The 20,935-nt window shown below is 34.3% G+C and overlaps 1 protein-coding gene across 6 annotated transcripts in view; it reads left to right on the top strand.

The window, feature by feature from the left end:
• The window catches only part of LOC118263227 (protein nervous wreck), a 182,945-nt gene that overhangs the window by 31,087 nt on the left and 130,923 nt on the right, over window positions 1-20,935 (top strand). For 4 of the 6 annotated variants that reach the window (XM_050703951.1, XM_035575051.2, XM_035575062.2 and 1 more), the window contains exons 2-3: window positions 8,600-8,779; window positions 15,395-15,418. The exons of 1 other annotated variant lie outside the window; for it this stretch is intronic. In XM_050703951.1, coding sequence (XP_050559908.1) covers window positions 8,759-8,779; window positions 15,395-15,418 — 45 coding nt within the window. In that variant the 5' untranslated portion in view covers window positions 8,600-8,758. The remainder of the gene's footprint in view (window positions 1-8,599; window positions 8,780-15,394; window positions 15,419-20,935) is intronic. One more of the 6 variants, XM_035575088.2, reaches the window with a different exon arrangement.

Below are 20,935 nucleotides of genomic sequence, written 5' to 3'. Positions count from 1 at the left end.
ATATTTCGTCATATGAGATTATTATAATACTTTAACTTAAACGGAGTTAAGTTTAGGAGTGGGAGGTCGATACGTGCTTTACTCTAGAAAAAGTAATAAATCGTAACGTTAATTTTTTAAATTTCAAATCAACGTGTCGTCGAGAGTGTGTAATTTTGGAAGATAAGAAAAATACGTGTCTTATGTATTATGCCGTAATGTTCTCCTCTGCCTACTTTTACAAATATGGGACAAAAGTTTTAACGTTGCAACTGTATTAATTCTTTCATTCCGTAGTCCATCCTAGGCCGCATCATCATTTAACAGCAGGCGAGATAGCGGCTAAACGTCGACCCATCAATTGTAAAAAAAAATATTAAAATAATCTTCTAGATGAACATTAAAAAAATGTTAGATATTCGCCTAGCTAACTGATTTTACAATTGTTGGGATCATTTTCTTTTAACCCTCGAATCGATTTTCCAACGCTTGCAACGGTACGATATGATTACGGCGGAAGCAGAGTAGAATATATTTCATTTATTTACATACATAGAGGCATTATATATTACTAGTATAGTAGATGACGTTAGTTTAGTGTTAGGGCGTAGCAATTTATCTGGTGATACTCCTTTATTACTCGTCTTCTCTTCATGTGGGTGTCTTAAAGGATTACACATTTGACGGGCATTGGTCATTATAACGATATAAAATATACATAATACTAATTTGAGACTAATTTAGCAGCTTCGTTGTCCAAACTTTGGTTTAGTCTGTAGTCAGATTCTTAAACGGTATAAATTATATTAAGAACAACTTATAGTGCTTATTTTCTAATATATATTGTCATTAAAAGTTGAAACCGCTTGACACATGTATATTAATTACCCCAGTACATATAGGTACTCATCTCATTGGCTCATGTAATCTAGCAGCTAGCTACGTTAATTGAGTATGGCGTGCTAATTATGTGGTTCGTTTACAAGTGATCGCTTTAGCGGTTAATGAACAACTCCAGGGCATATCCAATGAATTACGGATTACCTAGCGGGATACCGGAGCTGTAACTCGAAGAGCAGGAGTAGGAACGGGGTGGTTTTTAGTCAGTAAGTCTGACACTCCCTTTCACCTCGTCCAAGGCGGTAGTGATTTAGGATATTTCTTCCTCAAAAAGGGTATTTCCAATACGGTAATCTGGTTTCAGTTATTCCATAAAGTAGAGATGTTAAATACGGATTGAATTCATCCTCGGCACAACATTTATTTTTATCTACAGTTTTTATATCTAGAACTAGTTTCCGCCCGTGTTCCCGTAGGATAAAATGTTACGTATGTGTTGCTATAGCTGTACAAAATTTCCACTCGAAAAAAAACTGCCCTAAATAACAAATTATTCCACGTGTAAGAAACAAATTCGTAAACAAATCACTTGAGATCGATTTATGAGTACTTAGCAGAATTAAAAATTATATTTATTTTTCCTCTTAACACAACACATCGTACACAAAGGAAAATTTTCCGAGGTCACTACTTATTCGTCAAGGGCTATTCAATTTGGAAATAACATTGTTATTATACTACTTGTTGGACCTCTACGTAGCAACTGTACAAAATCATACTGAAAATAAAAAGCCGAGGAAAGCTTTTAAGCCTCTTACTTGTATCACGGCGAGATATTTTAATATTTTTCCAATAAAGGAATACTTGGAAGAAATTGTGAAGTATTTAATAAAAGAGATAACTCTTCATGATTGCTGTTGACCTAGCAACGAAAACAAAGAAAAATGTACAACGATTTTAGTATTTTTTTTTTGTTTCCCTTCAAAGTCAATAATTTCGATTAATCCTCAATTAGGCAACTTGAAACGTCGAATTGAAGTGTTCGTCAGTCTGTCTCTTAGTGAAGCTAGGTGCTCGTTCCAAAGTGTAAGTAGGTATATAATTATCGATGATGTATACTTATATTGTATGAACATACGTAAACAGCTTGTGACGGATAATTAATATAGGCTTCTTAGGTGCTATAGGAAAAATGTGTTTACGTAGCTAAAATAAGTTAAAATGTCACCAAGATTTCATTGACACTCTGTATCAGGAATAGTGTAATTAGGTACTAAAGCTACCACAAGATTTCATTAGGACTCTATATCTGGAATTACTACGCTACATCGTGTTTACGAAACAGTTCAGAAAGTGTTTGATTCAAGGGTCGAAACCACGACCAGTGTTCACAGTGCGCAAACCGGCACCACTTAACCGTTGGTATTCTATTGAGATCTAGTACTAGTCTGCTAGTGTTGTTGTAGTTTAGTTGCATTGTTTGTACTTAAGTGTGTCCACAGTGGTTGTGCCTTGTTTTAGAGGACTTATAAGCTTGAAAATGAGGGATTTATCAAACAATATTTTACTTATAGTTTTATGTTTATAAACAATCTCGCATCTATTGTATATTCTTCTTTAATGGGAGAGGCCCGCCACAACCCCCTAAACCGCTGCAACTGTTTTAAACGAAGATGTGCTGTAGAGGATCTATTGTATATTGGATACTTCACTTACATAGCAAAACATAAAGTAAACTTAGTTGTGCATCGCTTTTTTGTGAGGCTGTGATAACACTTCGATTGAAATCGCCCCATACGTGTCGAAGCATGTCATTATCTCTATTTCTAAATATATTATACTAGCTACTTCCGCGCGGTTTCACCCGCTCAGGTCAGTTCCTATTAATCGTAGCGTAATGTTTTATAGCCTATAACCTTCCTCTATCTATAGTATATATAGTATCTATACTAGTATCGAAAGCGTTTTTCTAAAGGGAAGAGAAGTTAGGTGCAATGAGACATGGTAACTGTGGTCGCGGTGCGGCGTGCCGGCGGCGTGATAGCGACGGGGCGCGAAATAAAAAAAGTAACACGAGACATAAAACAAAGAAGGTAGAAAGGTTTAATAATCAAGTCGACACGAAGAAATTATTACAGACTAACGACTTGCCAATTAAAAGTACACTTTATTGACATAAAGAAATAAGACAACATTTACTGTGAAATTATAGCAATGTAGTTGTAGCGGGAGGATTTTAGTTCTTTTATATCTTAATGATAAGAATTAACTATTAAAATATTGAGGAGTAGATAAATAGTTAGCTGTCGTGTGTATCATGTATATATTGATAATATTTTCTTAATTAATTAACCAGCTTCTCCTGCACGTGGGAATTTAGGGACTCAAAATTACCTTTGGCTATTCAACTTTTCGCAACCCATAATTTCGCAACACCCCTAGTACGAACAGACTAATATTGCAATCGATGCAGTATCAATGAACCTTCGATGTCTATTTATAAAGCACAAAGCACCATGGTACTCAGTAGATAGTGCGGCTTGTAATTACGCGACTGTCTTACATCAAGCGACAGTCTCCTTTGAATCACGCTGAATAGTGTCAATTGACTACTGCAATAACTACATTTATAGACAAGCATTAGTCAACTGCAGTATACAAGTATATTAGTACTAATTTATTAGGGATGATGACAGGGAAAATCTGTTTAGTCTGTCAGTTAAATCATTGAAAATATTAGATACGTATTTTTTTATTTTGTCATATAAGATAACGATACTTAGATTAAACGCCGGCCTCATCTAGTGTGTGCTGTGTAAAAGTGTTACATACAATGTAACTCTTTTACACAGCAATCTATCTGCAAAAATAAATATCATTTATAAACTAGGTTTAAGATAGGGCAAATACGTCATTTCTACGCATAAAATGTACCTAGAAATTATGTCACAGGATATTTAATTATATTAAGATATCTTCGAAAGTATTTATCCGTATCCGTAAGAAAATAAAAAATACGTGTCTCATTTTTTAAAATAATCTACAACACGGTCATTAAAATATAAATAAGTCATCTTATTATCTACTTTATTATTTGGTTCTTTGGGTAGTAACTTAAATTTTACGTTTTGAGCCGTTTGGGGTCGAAACATTTCGGCGCCAGCACCGCATTCTGTTTTTAAATAAATTGCTCGTTCGCTTATCGACTCTATAGAAGACCAGAAGACTGGCTATTTTTTCGGTCAGAAAATAAGTATTGCTATTCAACGCGACAAAGCTAAACACAAATAGAAAACTAGGAAGTTTTCCGGGAACGTTCCCCAGTGACAGTTATGCGAACGAGTATGTTGATACCTAATTGTGTACATAATAATATTTTAATTTCTTTTCGTCCTTTTTTTAAGGGGATTTTATTTATTATCTTTATGCCAACAACACCAATGTCAACGATTCGTGATAGTCCTCTGTTAGCCTACGGGCTTCCTTAACAGGTCGTAATCTTCACGCTCGCCAGATGGGACATAGATTGCTGTTTAAAAGGTTTAGGTTTATTCGAGAACATTACTGCCCGATTCCTGTTGAATGTGTCTTAATCGGTTCTTATGACACCCGCGGGAAAAGTAGTGGTGGTGACAAACGTTTACTTCGTTCATCACCAGATGGCGACTTATCGCCATCTAGTGGCTAGGTAACCTATTGCTTACAATAGGTTACCTAGCCTCTGCGACACCCGTGCACCCAAAGTTATTGTTAACAGTAAAATATTAAAAAAAAGATTAGGGTTGCTTATATTATAACTTTCATTAATTTATTTCATGCTAACTGAGATTTAATATTCTTTTTTTTACACACACACACACACACACACACAACGTCACGCCTTTTATCCCCGAAGGGGTAGGCAGAGGTGCACATTACGGCACGTAATGCCGCTATACAATGTACACCCACTTTTCAACATTTGTGTTATAAGTCCCATGTAATAGCTACTACCGAGAAATTTTCGATAATTCGAAAAAAGCCCAGTCATTATTTGCCCGACCCGGGAACCGAACCGGAGACCCCTTGTTCGGCAGTCGCACTTGCGACCACTCGTCTAACGAGGCAGTTTTTTTTTACTTATGGGTAGATATGTAATTTTAAAGCAATAATAAAATGTGAAACGATTTTTTTTAAATATATCTTGATTCACTCGAAACTAAAATAAAAACATATACATTTAAATTCTAGAACCTGCGTCCTTATTTAGTGCCGGTTAAAAATAGAAATGGAAATAGTATTGGGCGAGAAGTGCAACGGGAAAGTTGAATATGTGGATGCATCTAGTTTTTATTTCGGAAAATGTACGGTTCCCATGAGATTGAATTTCCACGCCAACGGACTCGCAGGAAATAACAGCGAAACATCACGACTTTTATTCTATGTACGAAGTTGTAGGCAGATGTGTGCATCGAATGCAACACCCGCGTCCCACCTGTTATGTTATGGTATGAGTGAGGAGGCAAGCCTCACAGGGTGTCATGCTACCTGTTACTGAAAATGTAGTAAAAAAAAGAAAAGCTAAAACTACTCAGAAATTGAATTTGAGAATGTTTGCGATTACTACTGCCGATTTAAATCCAAAACCTTTGGATCGATCTACATTTTTGACAGAACAAATGTCAAAAATCGATCTTAATCTAAAGATTATGGAATTAAGATTTTAAATGGTGCAAGATTCAAGTTTATCAAAGAACAATGTAAAATGTATAATCTGATAGTCGGGTTATACACAAATATATTCCGCATCTACATCACACCGTCTTCCAACTAGGCTATTAGCTATTTAAAAACATCTAATAGTTTTGAGCATTTCAATTTCAGAAAATGCTTATAAGAGTACTCCACAAATTGAATCCAAGATGAGAGAGACTTTGTATAAAATAAAACATTTTCATCTTGCATATAATACCGCTATACAATCTGCACCCCCTTTTCCCCATTGCCATGTAATCGGGGGTGAGCCTATTGCCATATGCTGGACCCAATTCCAAACTCCGTGCAACTACTGTAATTTTTTTCGAAAAACCGAAAAAAGCCCACTAATTATTTGCCCGATCCGGGAATCAAACCCGAGACCTTGTCCGGCAGTCGCATTAGTAACCATAGCCAACGAGACAGTCGTCATATAAAACATTTTCAATCAGAATATACACCAACTTAAAAATTATGCAGTCGTTATTCCGTGTTCCATGAAGACTAGTCGATAGCTGCCAATGCCTATAATTTTGAAAATTAATACTTACTGCAGTCTAACAACTAGTTGTCAGTTGTCAAAGGAACACCGATCTTATTAATACTTAATAACGAGCAAATGGCCGGTTCTTCAGCTTTAATTCGCAGTAAATGTTCAATAATTCATTAATCATATTAAAATCGAGTCGATTCATTTGTGCGAGTGTGTATCGAGTATGTACTATTAAAGTATAATTACGAATGTCATTTATAATGTAATGTAATAAATTAGCTAGTCTGAAATTTTGTTAGGTTTTTCGTAGTTCCTGTCTATAATGTGTATTATTATGTATAAATGCCATTTTGATTGGTATAATTTATCTACAAACTACTCTCATTTTCATTAAAATCCCTAAAATAAAAAAGTTATTTTAGCTTTTTTATCAGAAGCCTAAGACAGTCTGGAAGAAATAACCAGATAGATACATTTACACACTTTAATTTTAATTTATCCTCTATTACTAGTATAGTGTACAATAAAATAAAACAAAAACAAAATATATCATAAGTTAAAAAGAAATAAATACACTAGACAATAATTCGAGTATCGCACAAATAGTTATTCCGTGCAGGATCAAATTCAATAGACGTTGCATAATTGCTACACTGACCGTGCATGATCACTGCCGAATTAATCTCTATCTCTATAAATTAATCTCTATACGTACATACCTACGTAGGTACCGATGTAAAAGGGCAGACGAACTCAGATAAATCTGTTAAGGTCCAGTTCAATCTAGTTGACGGACTGAGTTTAAAATTTAACTAGTTCACTTTAAATCTAACTTTAGAGGACACGTAAGTTTATTTAAAATATATGTATCTTTTGATATATGTAAAATAAAAGTAAAAAATGCGAACAGATTATAAGCCTTCGTGATTGGTCTATATAATATAGGAGTAAATAATTATTTATATTTTAAAAGACATATATATGTATCTTTTCTATGTATTTGTATGAAAATATATATGTCTTTTTTAAATAAAATTACATGTTCTAAAATAGAATTTAAAATGCCAACAGAGTATTAGATATATAAGGTTCTATACACGAGGAGATAATTCTTTATTATGATGTTAGCTTATCTAAATAAAACTCAGTTAACATTATTTTTATGAAAACCAAACTCTACTGCTGCTAAAAGAAATTATTATAAATATGAAGTATTATGTCTAAAATTGTACTTTAAATCTAAGAGAAATTAAAAATGAATAATAGAGTATTTTAGGGTTGATCGCAAACGTAGGGGGGGGTTATTTGAATTAAATATATAGTAGAACTTATATGTTCAAGGATCGAGTGACATTTATCCGCTTTTACTTCGAGGCTTCCGTTTATAGAAAGCCCTAACATTGGTTTTCGAATTAAATTTTATTTTTCTCAATATTATATTTTGTTTTTAATTAATAATTTTAAATTCAGTCAATGTATTTTTAATATGTATTTGTTTAGTATTTAAGCATATTTATAACTTTATTTTGTTTACTTTTGTATTTACGCATACATAGTTTTTTTAATATAAATTATACTCAATTCTCGTGTAATTATTACTCAATTCTCGTGTAATCTAATTAGAACTCAATAGATCAACGCAACACTAAACTAATCATAATCATAAATAACACATTCACATTTAAATACCGAAACAAAACAGCAAAAAAAAAACTAAACAAAATTAATTAAACCATAAAAATCCAGACGACACCTATAGGAATGCTCCTTAACAACACACGCACCGCTTTAATCGGGGCAAAGTCTCATTTGACAGTCCAATGTTGGCCACTAGGTCACTAAAGAAAAATCGATAATATCTGTCAAAACTGTCAAAAGTCGTGACCAGGTTTCGGGGGAACCGGCACACCAGCAGTGATTCCCCCTGTACCGTCTATGGTACGTAGCTTCACCAGTCTACAGATAATACGTCCACTAAGTACGTATATATCACCTCTGTATACTAGGAACTAGGGCTGGCAAAGCGTACGTCACCAAATGACAGGCTGTGTGTTTACGCGTAGGGTTGTTACGCATTTACTATTTATAAAACGATCTAACGCACTCGAGCAACTCTACTTACTTAATTAGCATAGAAAAATGGACAAAGTCACTATTAGCCACTATTTTAACCGATCCCTAACTAAATTTATATTTATGTCTTTCTATTTTCTTTAGTTAATACTAAGAAACGTTCCAGTATCGAGTCGATTCGCTCAAAGTGTGTTTAGAAGGGGCTTTTGTTAAACCTCGGCCTTTTGGGGTGCGAGTCTTGTTACGTGCTTCAAACTTCTAGGGAGGGGGAATCTTGAGACGTAGAACATTCCACGTTTTAGCTCGCTTATATCCCAATGTATAACAACTAAATGCAAGAGAAATGCTTTCAACAAGAAATTCCTTTTATTATGAAAAGTTTGATTTTTTTTCTTTTTTTAATTAGGCTGACTTTTTTCGTCAGACAATCGCTTAAGTAAAAAACGAAATGTATACTTTATGGTGCGTTTGTCGTGGTAGGGGTGGACCCGCGTCATGCGCGGTGTAGTCCCGTAGGGCGAGCGGACGCATTCGGCTGCCGCGGCAGAGGGCGGAGACGCGTCCGTGTGGCGGCATCGATCCGCTAGTTCCTCGTGGTCTCGAGTCTCAGTCGCCGACAGTCCGGCGACGAGCATCAACATGCAACCTCCGCCGCGGAAGGTAAGTCCCGACCTCCTCCTGGCCTCACGACCTCCTGCAACTCCTTCCAAACCTCACACAAACTTTACAAAAGTGCCGCAGAACTGTGAATGAAGTACTTTCCTGAACGCGTCAATTTTCTCCTCGCGTGTTACTATCAAATTATATAACTTTACTGTTATGTTTGTATTTTAATGAGTGAGGGCAACGGATCCTACATTTTTCGGGGATGGATTTATATAAATAAAATTACAAATTAACAATTTCTTGGGGCATTTATACAAAAAATCTTAATGCAACGTCGTGCTGATTAAATACCAAGCGTAGGCGAGGATTTAATCAATAAATGCCTAATCTGATATAAACAGGCCGTAGCGATGGTAAACACTCGTACGGAATTTAATTTATAAATAAAAAACCGTTCGTGAATAAGTAAAGTTTTTCTAAGTTTCCAAGAGAAACAATACCGTATTTAATTTAGAAATTATGGTGACATCCGCGTAGCTTATTCTGGCAAATGCCTGGTATTTGTGTTCGTCGAAAGGGTACACGTTATTGTGATACAAACTCAAAACCACAATGTGTTCCTTTGTAAAATAAAATCCAAGTTTTGCGGCACTACGTTCAATATTTTAATGTGTTTATTTATTTACAGTGGTTTAAACAATCAAGCGATACGGTACATCATTAAATACAAAATAAAATTATTGGCTCACGTAATTTCTCTCGACGTTTATTTTAAAATAACTTATACCATTTCCACGTAAATGGTTACGGTTTATTTTTACCGATTAATTAATTGATTGGTCGCCGGTGTAGTACAGGATGTTCAATTAATAGTAGCACGTACAGCAAACGTCTTAAAACTAAATGAGAAAATAAATTGATTCGGTATTTCTGTTCATGACGAAAGAATGTCAGTTGTAATTACACAGACCTTTATATTAATTATGTACGGCGAGGGGAAAATTCTACGTGTATGAGGTATTAGTAATTATAATTAATTGAGTATTCCCCGTAAGACGTCTAGTTAACACGACGATAAATGGACTGATACATTGTTTTCAAATATTGAATAACAACGTGGCTATTTTTGAGACAAATTTTAATTAATGTAAATCTTTGAGAAATTGTCAGTATTATTAATAAAGTTCCGGGTTCAAGATTCGTGAATTAAATAACAATCATCTGTCTGTATATCCGCAAAGAGAAAATTAAAATGCGGTGTGATGATGATAATTTGAATATTAAATAATTCTGAAAACAAATCTCGATTTATTAAACGTTTAGCTAAATAAAAAAAATAACTTTACTTTAATTCCCACATAATAGAGAGTTGAAGAATTTATATTTTTTTTTTCGCGATATTAAATTTAAAACGGTAAAAGTTGGGATATTGGAGACTAGCCCAATAAATAGAGGTTGCGGTCAGCGATCGGCCGGTCAGCAATTACTGAAGGATGCGCTTATCGATACCTCATTAACCTGCCAATTAGAGTAGGCGACTACCGTCAAATATTTTCCAGTAAAAATACGTAAATTTTATTTTAAACAACCTGTATAGGATTTTTGAGATCGCGCCGGTATACTGTTATTTTGTTTCGTAATAAATTACATTCTGAAGCGGAATAGTTTCCAAATTAAGAATTTTATTTTATTTTTAAATCTCATAGATATGGCTAAGGAATTGTGGGGTTGTTACATGTTACAATGTGCACCTCAGATTGCAATTTATGGGTAATTGGATTTCGGTAATTGATTGTTAACGTTTTAATTTTTTCTCTTTTTCATGGGAAATATATCTGAAAAGGAATTTTTTAATAGTTTATATTAACGACGTGATAGGTTCGTCATAACATGTCTATTGGCCTTGAGATATCAGGAATATGTCAAAGAGAAAATTGGTTCACCGGCAATCACAGGGAATTGCTATTTAAAGAAATACATAAAATAATAATTAAAAATTAATAAAGAATCTGAGAACTATTCTGAAAAACAAAAGTACCTAGTACTTTAAACGAAACAAAAAAAATATGTTGAGATTTATAAAACAATATAAAATATGTCTCAAAACTTTATAAAAAAAAAATTTAAACCTATCTTTAAATGTAATCCCAAAAAATCTCGATACAAAATTAAAAAGAGATAATTTTGAGGTCAAATATTATAAATATCAATACGTAATTACAAAATAAATATCACAGTTCAATAGTTACCGCAATAACATGTTATGACGTAAACTCACACCAGATTTTCTCGGAAACCGAGTTCAGATATCTCCCGCAGTTTATTCAATTAAAATTGTTTATTTATCGAAGGATTAGTAACACAATAGTGTCGATATTAAAGCTAAATACATCTCTTTATTTCTTTTATAAATGTTAAATACATCTCTTTATTTCTTTTATAAATGTTAAATACATCTCTTTATTTCTTTACTATTTCTTTTATAAAACTGTTCTGTAATAATATTCAGGAAAATGTTTTCCTTCCCAAGTTTGTGTGAGGTCGTGTGGCCATGAACTTTTATAACTTTATTATATCAACATATTATGTGTACCAATTGTTATTTTTTGAAGGTTGATTACAGGTTAAAAACTCGGAAATTAAATTATGTAACAAAACAGTAGAAAAATCTATAACCAGGTAAAAAAAAACAAAAATATACGTATATAATTTTAAAAAATACGTCACCAAAATTAAAGTACAACATATAAATGACACGGGCGAAATAAATACGACAATACTATTCCAAATTCCAAAATTTCCAAATTGATAAACACATTAAATCCTAAAAAGGCTGAAAATTAATCAAACTAAAATGTAAATGAACACTAATTATTTAACGAGCGAATTGGCGACAATTTTCGATTACCAACTGCATTTAACGGACAAATTGTACCCACATCAATTACACGAACTACTGGTCAACGGTTGCTAGTACACGTCGGGACTAAACCGTACCGGTATTACGGGCCTTTGACAAGGGCTTTTCATCAAACACGTTAAATTGTAAACATCCCAATCGAGTATAAATGGAGGACAAAATGATAACCTGACCAAATTCCGACGTGCACAACGGTCAAAGCCGGTATCAAAATATTCTAGTAATTTTCAAGTGTTGCATCGCTCGTTCGCCGAAATTCAACCGAATATTCTTGGAAAATGAAAAGCGTCCCGAAGCTGTGTTTGCTGATGAATTACTAAGTTGTTTGGAACTTGGCTGACCGCGAAACTAACTAAAGTGAGACGTTTTACAGTTTCACGTTGAATTTTCAGGAACTGAATTTTGTTTAGGTATTTTAGGGTGTTCGGAGGTATTAATTTTATCAGAATCCATTACGTTTATTAGATGAAGCTCTTTGTTAAAGGGATATTGGTTGGATTGGTTCACTATTTTTAATTTTTGTTCATTATAGTACGGTTGTTGCTTCGGTCCAAATGTCCGATTACTGTCAATTTAGAGAAACCAAAATTTACTAACTAAAGCTTTTAGCAATTTGGGAATTGAATTTGAAGCTCATTCTCATTTCATTACATACATCCACAGTCCATAACAATCCATATTTAAACTATGAGAGGTTTGTCATAATGTCCATGCTGGACCCGCAGGTTGAAGATTGCAATTTAAATTCTTAGGTTCATCACAGACCCGGAGCTGTATACTGCCTAGCAGGTTAAAAGAAGGAGTAGGAACGGGGTGGTTTTTAGTCAGTAAGAGTCCGACACTCCCTTTCGCTTCACCCAAGGCGGGCAAAGTCATTGGATGATTTCCAACCCTTAAAAAAATTGTTCAGCTCAGACTGCTCGGTGTCTCTTAAATGTATAGTCCCTTGGTCGGCCTTTAAGACAGCCGTAGAAATAATACAGGTGGTGACAAACGTATTTTACTTTGCCACATAGCACCAATTATTACTTCTATTCCAATCGGATTCCATCTTGTGTCCACTTGAAGGGGTTTACCACCGCAGTCCTGTGGACATGGATAAAGGGAATTTGGTTATGACCATCGTTATATCCAGGAAGTGGACATAACTAGCGGTCACGTCTCACATAGGTAGCTAAGTACGTACGATTGTATGTACGTCTACAGGACTGCGGTTACTTGTAAACGTTCCTTACTTGTGAGGCGATTCTGTGGTAAAACACCGCCGTCGATCTAATAATTAGGTAAAAAAGTACGTTACGATATTTGTTGGGACGTCTACTTTTATGTAACTCCAAGAAGATGAGGAGTTGTTGTCTCATGTTACTTTAAATCCTTTTCTACTCGTATGAGAGTATCATAAATATATGAATCTTAACTTTTACATGTTTAAAAACAAAGCGTGTTAAAAAGGAACCGCCTCATCTCCAGTGTTCTTTACCTCCTCCATTTTTTAAATCAGCTCCATTTTGTAAGTCAACTCCTTTTTTTGAAGTCGGTAAAACAGGCATTCATTAGAGAAACCAGGAAATAATTCCTTCTCATGCTTGCATGATTTTATCCGAACAATCCAGAGAAATATTATAGGAGAATCAATTTTGTCATTGCCAAAGCCTGTCAACTGGGAGCTGTGTTACAACACGAGCGACCTTCTCTATCTATTTGACTATACGATAGCTTAGCTGACTGATAACCGGGCGACACGTCCCTTTGATATTAATAACCACGCGACATTGGGTTAAGCTGCGCTTCGTATTAGGTGTTTAACACCATATATATCATAGTTATGGTCTGACTTTGGTATAATGTCACACAGATATATTATTACCACGGTGTCGTAAATAAATGTCATTAGATTAAAAAAGATGCGTTAAACAGTGCTGTGCGCATACGCATCTTATGTAAAATTCATTAAATTCATCAAATATAAAATTACTAAACTGATTGATTCATATCAAATGTTAAAAAACAGATAAGTTTACTGTTATTATTTTATTTCTACCACTTAAAATACTAACGGTTGTATTCAGAGTTATTTAATGGGTACTTAACCTAGTCCTTAGCAATTGTTTTTGGAACAAAATCGATACTAAGGAATAGTTTAAGTAATCGTTAAATGACAATGAGTGCGGCAGTTAATGCGCTAACAAAGGCAGGCCAACGATCTATTGATACCGGCACAATATTATTTTTCCGCTTCGTAGAATAACCATAAAAAGCACTGGAAAAATTAACAATAAAGAAATTTCAATTTCACACACGTTACACGTTACAATTCCACGAAACAATTGTGAATAATTGTAACGTGCATCCTCTTTAAAAATAAAAAATATTTTTATTCTATACAATTTTAAATTGCCCTCCATTTTTCATAATCGTTGCTTAAACAAAGTATTTCTTTTTTTACACCGTACTGTCTTTGTAAATGCTTAACCAGAAAGGCTTTGTTAAGCACTCTTAACATAGACAAATAGTAAAACAGCAAGAATAGTAATTAAAAACATAATGTTATCCTCTATACTCTTCAGAATGCGGGCTTTAGTAATGACAAGATTTCTTGGTTTAAAATATTCTAAAGGACTACAAAAAAGAACGTTATTTTTAAAAGTATTTTTATACTTTCTTCTCTTGTATTGTCTCGTCTTCTCTAGTATACTTCTTAAAAGATATTATTATACTTTCGTCTTTCGTCTTCTCTAGTATTATAAGGTATTCTTATTCTCTCATCTCCTTACAAAGTAATTATTTATCTAGAGTTGCAAATGTTGATTGGTAGCACTGATTACTTACACTATCCGGTCGTTTACCACATTCCATTAAAAATGTCTTGAAGATATTTTCCGAAACTGAAATAGGTTTCGTTTCAAACCAGGGCGCACTTTTATCTGAAAAATAATATCGAAATAGACACCTAACCAGTTTGCGATGTTTAAATCAATACAATAGTTAAAACTTTGCCAGAATATTCGATGGCATTCGGTTTGAAGTCCGGTTACAACGTCTGTCAGATGCATTCACCGTGATGATCGATACTCTATTTGTGAACGTTAGTTAAACGGTTTTGGTTCATAATTTTGATCAGTATTTTGTAGGAAAATTTATTTTAATACATCCATTTAAGGGTTTTTATAATGAGTTATATTTTTGTATTTGATAAACAAAATGTGATAATTTAAATTAATTGTTCTTGGGAAAATGAAAAAAGAGGGTGGCCAAAATACGTTAAGTGAATATGAACCTTTAAAACTGTAATATCCAACCTGCTTCCTTCGTGGAGATTATGACAAACCCTATCCTCCAACCTCCATCGTTACCGTGTGGATGACTAAGGAGTCCAGCAGTTGATTATGATGGACAGTTGATAATAATCTCCTTTCAAAGGCGGACACAAACAGGCAGATGTGTGTACGTATATATCACGTACGAAAATGATTTTAATTAAGTCAAAGTTGCATATTTATTTGTGACATATATATTTGTAAATTTTTGTACATGTTTTTAAAAAGTACATAAATGCACCTACAGCAGAATATGAAAATCATTCACATTTCGCGGGCACACCGCAATATTCGGATTCGTTACAAGCATAAGCGTATTACATTTCATCAAAATTGTAATTAAAAACGTATCAAATATCAAATGTGATTAAAATATTCGCTGTAGTGCACAAATATAAGGACTTGTCACTGAAATATCTATTTCTTTTTCAGTGCAAAACCAGGAAGTCGTTAGATGTGAGTAACTTCCTTTGCTAAAGCTTTAAAACATATTTTATTTTATATTTAACTTGCAGCCTTACACATTATTTTGTATCTTGTTAAGATAATGATGCATATATTTTATGCAGGAAACGAAAATGAACGAAGGTGATTTCCTTGCTTTTCATATCTTTAAAAAGCGAGGATGTGACATTTAGGACTTGTGATAAACGCCTTACATACGTATATTGGAGTGAATTTAAAAATATTTGCTTGAATATTTTCTAAATTTTTCTGCATTTCGAGAAAATACGAACTCCAGTCTAGATAATAGGGTGCCTGGAGCCTGCGAGGCATAGTAATCGAAACATTGTTTGTCAAGGAACGTTTTCCTACATTCCTCGCCTTTATCTAAGAAATGATAAAAATATTTTCTTATATCTCACGGCTCGAATGAAATACCGAGTATTCTTAAGACTAGAAATAGCAAGGGAATGTACAAAGAATTTTTCATATTAGTTCCGGTTTCAAAGAATGGGGAATCAAAACTTTATGAGACCTGCCTCATAGTGTATTAGAAGGGAAATTGTTTTATAAGGATGGTATGTCTCATTTATTTTATTGTTTGCTCGGCTGGCATTGTGTAATCTTGCTTTTCAATGAGTATATGGGCTGAATGCACTTTATCTATGCGCCACTTAAGCTACCTATGTGTTTAGGAATGAACTACAGTTATATTATTTTGCAAACAAGTTAATATTATACTCAATACTCAAAAGAACAGTTTACTCGCGTAAATATACGGTGAAAAGATCTACTAGCTTTGAGTCTCGGACCAGTAGGCTGCGCGACGTCGCCGGCGGTGACTCGCCGCGTCCGCGCTCATGAGGAAGAATCCCACAGTGATTCGAAACTAGTTGAGATTTTCTCAGAATATTTATTTGAGTAAACAAAAAGATACATTGAAATTACATTGACGTTTCAATGCAGACGAAACAAACGAAGTATGGCAGTGTTGTGTCATTAACATTACATTGTTTCTCATATTATAATGAGATTAGTGTAGATATAATATGGTCTACAGGTACCAGGCTTGCATAAACCCTATGAAGGTATTCCCCAGTCATGCACTAAACAATATGAAACAAAGGCGCGATAGTTGTTAGTGTTAATTTTCAACGTATTGCCACCACTAATTGGATTCTTGTTATCCCGTTCCATATATTTTTACGCTGACGATCACGATCGATTCGAGGTAGAAACTTTGAAATGTGTCAACCGATTTTTTTTTATCGGTATTGATTGAATTGATAATGAGATTTCGTGATGATTTTATGGTTACTTCTCTTTTTAACTGATCATATTTAATTAATTATGAAATTCGATGTTTTGATTTTGGGACGCGGGCCTTAAAGAGCCGTCAGACCACCACAGATGGGGCTCAGTAGGACTAATGCTCGATACGGAGCCGCAGAAGTTAGCTCATTCGGGTTGACGGGGCTCTGGCTCGAAGGGCAGGAGTAGGAACGGGGTGGTTCTTGATCAGTAAGGGCCTGACACTCCCTCTTGTTTCACCCATGGCGGGAGAAGTCATATTATTATTTTTCACCTCAAAAACAATTATTGTAAAGATGCCGCGTAATAACTAGTATTAACATATGTTTTGTACTAAATTAAATCTAAAATCTAGATTGTTATAAAATGTATTTAATTCAATAACTTAGCTCTAAAGAACCAAAAAGATTTTTAACCAATAAGCTGAATTTCATTTACATTTACATACATCATTAATTAATTTATTAAATGAATAAATAATGAACACAGGCATGTTTAGGCAGGCTAAATTTATATCGCTCTAATAACTGGTCGAGCGACAACTTCCCTGGACAACCATAAAATGTTGTAAATAATTAAACCCGAAATCTATTTTCATTCGCCAGCCATTCCAAACCGCCTAGGTATAAATTAGTTCCATTCAGGTCACAAAACCGATGGTCAAATGTCAGTCCACATTTGGTATTGCTCTCGTGTCAAAGAGATTCTGAATGAACACCGAAATACTATTTTTGGAGGATATGGTTGGAATTTTTTATATGTACGAACGTATGAACTGGCATGTAGGTACGCTTGAAATTTTATATGTTTGGCATGTTAATCTCTACTATCAGTAGCATCGAAGCGTAAGAGCCGAATGATAGGCGGTCGTGATAGCTTAAGTACACCTGCAATACTAGAGACATTACAATTATTTTGGAAACAGTTTGCATATTTTGAAAAGAAAAGTAAACTCAATGATTTCACAAAAGGACTTATGTGATAGATGAATACTTGGTTATCAAAGACGCATATATATAACACCTCTTGTACATAATTACATACATAGTAGGTGCATATATTAGAATGGCGCATGACGCAATAGGTATAAACAAACATTGTGTAAAATGTAAACTACTGGAATACAATTTGCAAAGCTTTGAGTAAGAAGGTAAACAAACACCTGGATTTCATTAAAACTAATGGTACGAGTCCTCTGAAGGGTAACTGGATATGCCTTCCACCTTGTGCTTGCATTAAATTATTCTCTCGCATTGCACAACTTTACAATTTCCTCGGATTACGGATTCAATTAGACATATCTAGTTGTTTTATTTCTCTAGTGTTACCCGTAGCTATGTTTTAAGTTAATCATTCAATGATGCCACTTTTTTACAGTTAAATGAACTCGAGTGATTTGATTTTCTTTTTCTATTTGCTTCGAGATAAAGTCTTTGGTTTTAATGGTGTTTGAATGTAGGACGGATTAAATATTATAAGCATTGTTATTTATATGTAAGTCTTGACGTAATCGTGCAGACGGATCTGCTCAACTGAGAGAGATGTGTGTGGGTGGTACGTTTATTATCTAGGACATAGGTAGGGTTTAAGTCTTTTGGGATTGTGTGGGGTAAATGTTAATGTCTTATAATCGGTTCCATCATGGCGGCGAGTCTCTATTAATGTGCAGAAGTTACTACAAAGTTAGGGCGTGGGTGCTAATTAATGAGCACTGTGAAGTTTATTTTCTACTTCTTATTTTATTCAAAGTACCTGGTTGAAATACTAAGGCTTTCAGAGTATTAAATAAAAAGATTATACCTACGCTTTCCCTTTGAGTGGATATCAATTCTAAATATGCACCAATTACTACAAAATATCTTCGTATTTTCTCATATCTCCAGACATCTTCCAATTAAGGTAATATCTACTGGAAAATTCATATCAATTTTCTTTCTAGAGTCTCTAAGGTTTCTAATTGATTCTTTTGATGTTACAACTTAACTTTTGATGATAAAAGTTGTACCATTTCAATTTCAAAAGCAATTTACTTCCAGAATTCAATATTAATGTGAACATTTTAAGTCTTCATAGCAATTTGAACGGAGACGATAATTTCAATAGTGCATGCCATTCCATTACTCGTCCACAATTGATAGGATGGACCATTTCGACACCAGCAATTTATACTGCGCTAACTTAAAAAGCGTACTTTACAGTAGAGGCGTTTAAAGGGGAAAAACGTGATAACTTTTACATTAATTAAGATACTTTTTTGAAATTTGGTATGCCTAATATTTAATTTATTCATTGTAATATCTCATATTTATATTTCCTTAATTATTTCTATTTTTTGATTTATCGCAAGTTAGCCGTATATAAACGTAATTCATCAAAAAAAAATTACATCTTATACACGTCTAACTTATGTTAGCGTAGTGTAGTACGGGACGTCGTAGTGCATGATCAATCATCTGATGCATATTTCAATATTTTTATAAAGAACATGTACTTACTTACAAAAAGAATAGTCAGCGTACCATTAATAAACTAATTAATACGTTAACACATAAGTATTTACTATGTAAAAGTCGCTAAGTCGTTCATTTTACAAACGAACAAGTATACACACGAACGCACTAAACTACGCTAACTACGAGTTAGCGCAGTGTTGCACAGATTTTGACCAAAGTGATCCCCGCGCACACTCCGCTAATAATAGTTGGCGTAATATAAATCGAGTGATTTCAAAAAGTACCTTTACTTAGCGTTTTATAAGATTTGTAACTTTCTTATTTTTGCATATTTCTTCTCAATTTTTTTATGACGTATGTAAACACACATTTTAAGCAACTTGGCATAAAAAAAGTTTTTTCCAAATTTCGAGTTAGCGTAGTATAAATTGCTGGTGTCGATTTCATAGGAATACAGGGTAATGGATTGCGTTCATTTCGATACAAACGTTCGGTAAATCGACTTGCATCATTTATAAGACGCCGTTTTGCTTCGTTTATTTATTGGCTGCGTCAACATGGAGTTACGAGTATGTACACTATGTACAATGGTTTCGGGGCTTAAAGGAGACAAACTTAAATGTTGACATTGAAAATATCTTGAGCTTGTCGCCTGTGATACCGTAAAGCGCTTTTCTACAAGTTTACTCTACCCACTACTTGTACTACAGAGTCAGGTTTTAAATTTTATATTCAAACTACGGCAAATTTCGGTTACCTGATGTGGTTTACTTGTTTTTCACATTTTCTCCAATCTTCCTTGGAAATTCGCTAATATTTTTTACCAGCCAACCAACCCTATTTTAACCGCCAAACCGGTGCAGTCATTCTGAAGCGTTACCAGGATAAATGTATAACAATGAGTTTAGTGTTTAATATAGGTAACCTTTCCGAGGTTTATAATAATTGACCTACATTTTTTTAATTTTTTTTACGTTTATTGGGCCGACGTTTGGCCCCTATTTCGCCTATTTTTTATGATGATGCGGCCTACGATCGAGCATATTTATCATTTATCTAACATATTTTTTATGATTAAATCTTTTAATCAATTTAATACGGGAACCAAATTAATACCCATTGATAATACAGTGCAATAGTAGCTAGGAATACTAGGACACAAGTCGGAGCAAGTCCGTGAGGCCAGGCTGGCCGAAGTTAAGTACTTATTGTATAACACAAACTTGGACACAGACCATGTGTACAGTTTCAGAAATTGTTTAAGTTTCATTTCCTTACTCATTAACCATTTAAAGTTAAAACCTAATTAAATGTGTTAAATGAGAATTGGGTAACGATCGCTACGTTACTAAATAATGTTCAAACCTTCTATGTGCGAGAAGAGGCCTTTGATAAACAGTGGCCGGTTGTAGGCTTTTGTTGTATCATGATTAGACATATTATAATGTTATTAGTCTCACGTACCACTTATAAATACTAAAATAACATAAAGATATATTCTTCTTCTTTGCCTTCTCCCTTTACTTGGGGTCGGCCCTCCTCGTTCTGCGGCGCCAGGACAGTCTGTCCTGGGTTGTCTGTACGTGCAGCTGTGCCCGTTCTAGATCCTTTGTAACGGTTGTCCACCACGTGGCTTGAGGTCTTCCTCTGCCTTTTTTCACGTCGGGGATGGCCAGCGTTCTCAGTAGTGAACTTCTCATCGCGCCTCATCACGTGATCAAAACATCTCATGCGGGTCTCTACCATCTTCTCTACTATTTGAGTA

Source organism: Spodoptera frugiperda, chromosome 25, assembly GCF_023101765.2.
Source record: "Spodoptera frugiperda isolate SF20-4 chromosome 25, AGI-APGP_CSIRO_Sfru_2.0, whole genome shotgun sequence".
In the NCBI taxonomy this organism is placed as follows: Eukaryota; Metazoa; Arthropoda; class Insecta; order Lepidoptera; family Noctuidae; genus Spodoptera; species Spodoptera frugiperda.
This window is presented reverse-complemented; position numbering and strand designations above follow the sequence as displayed.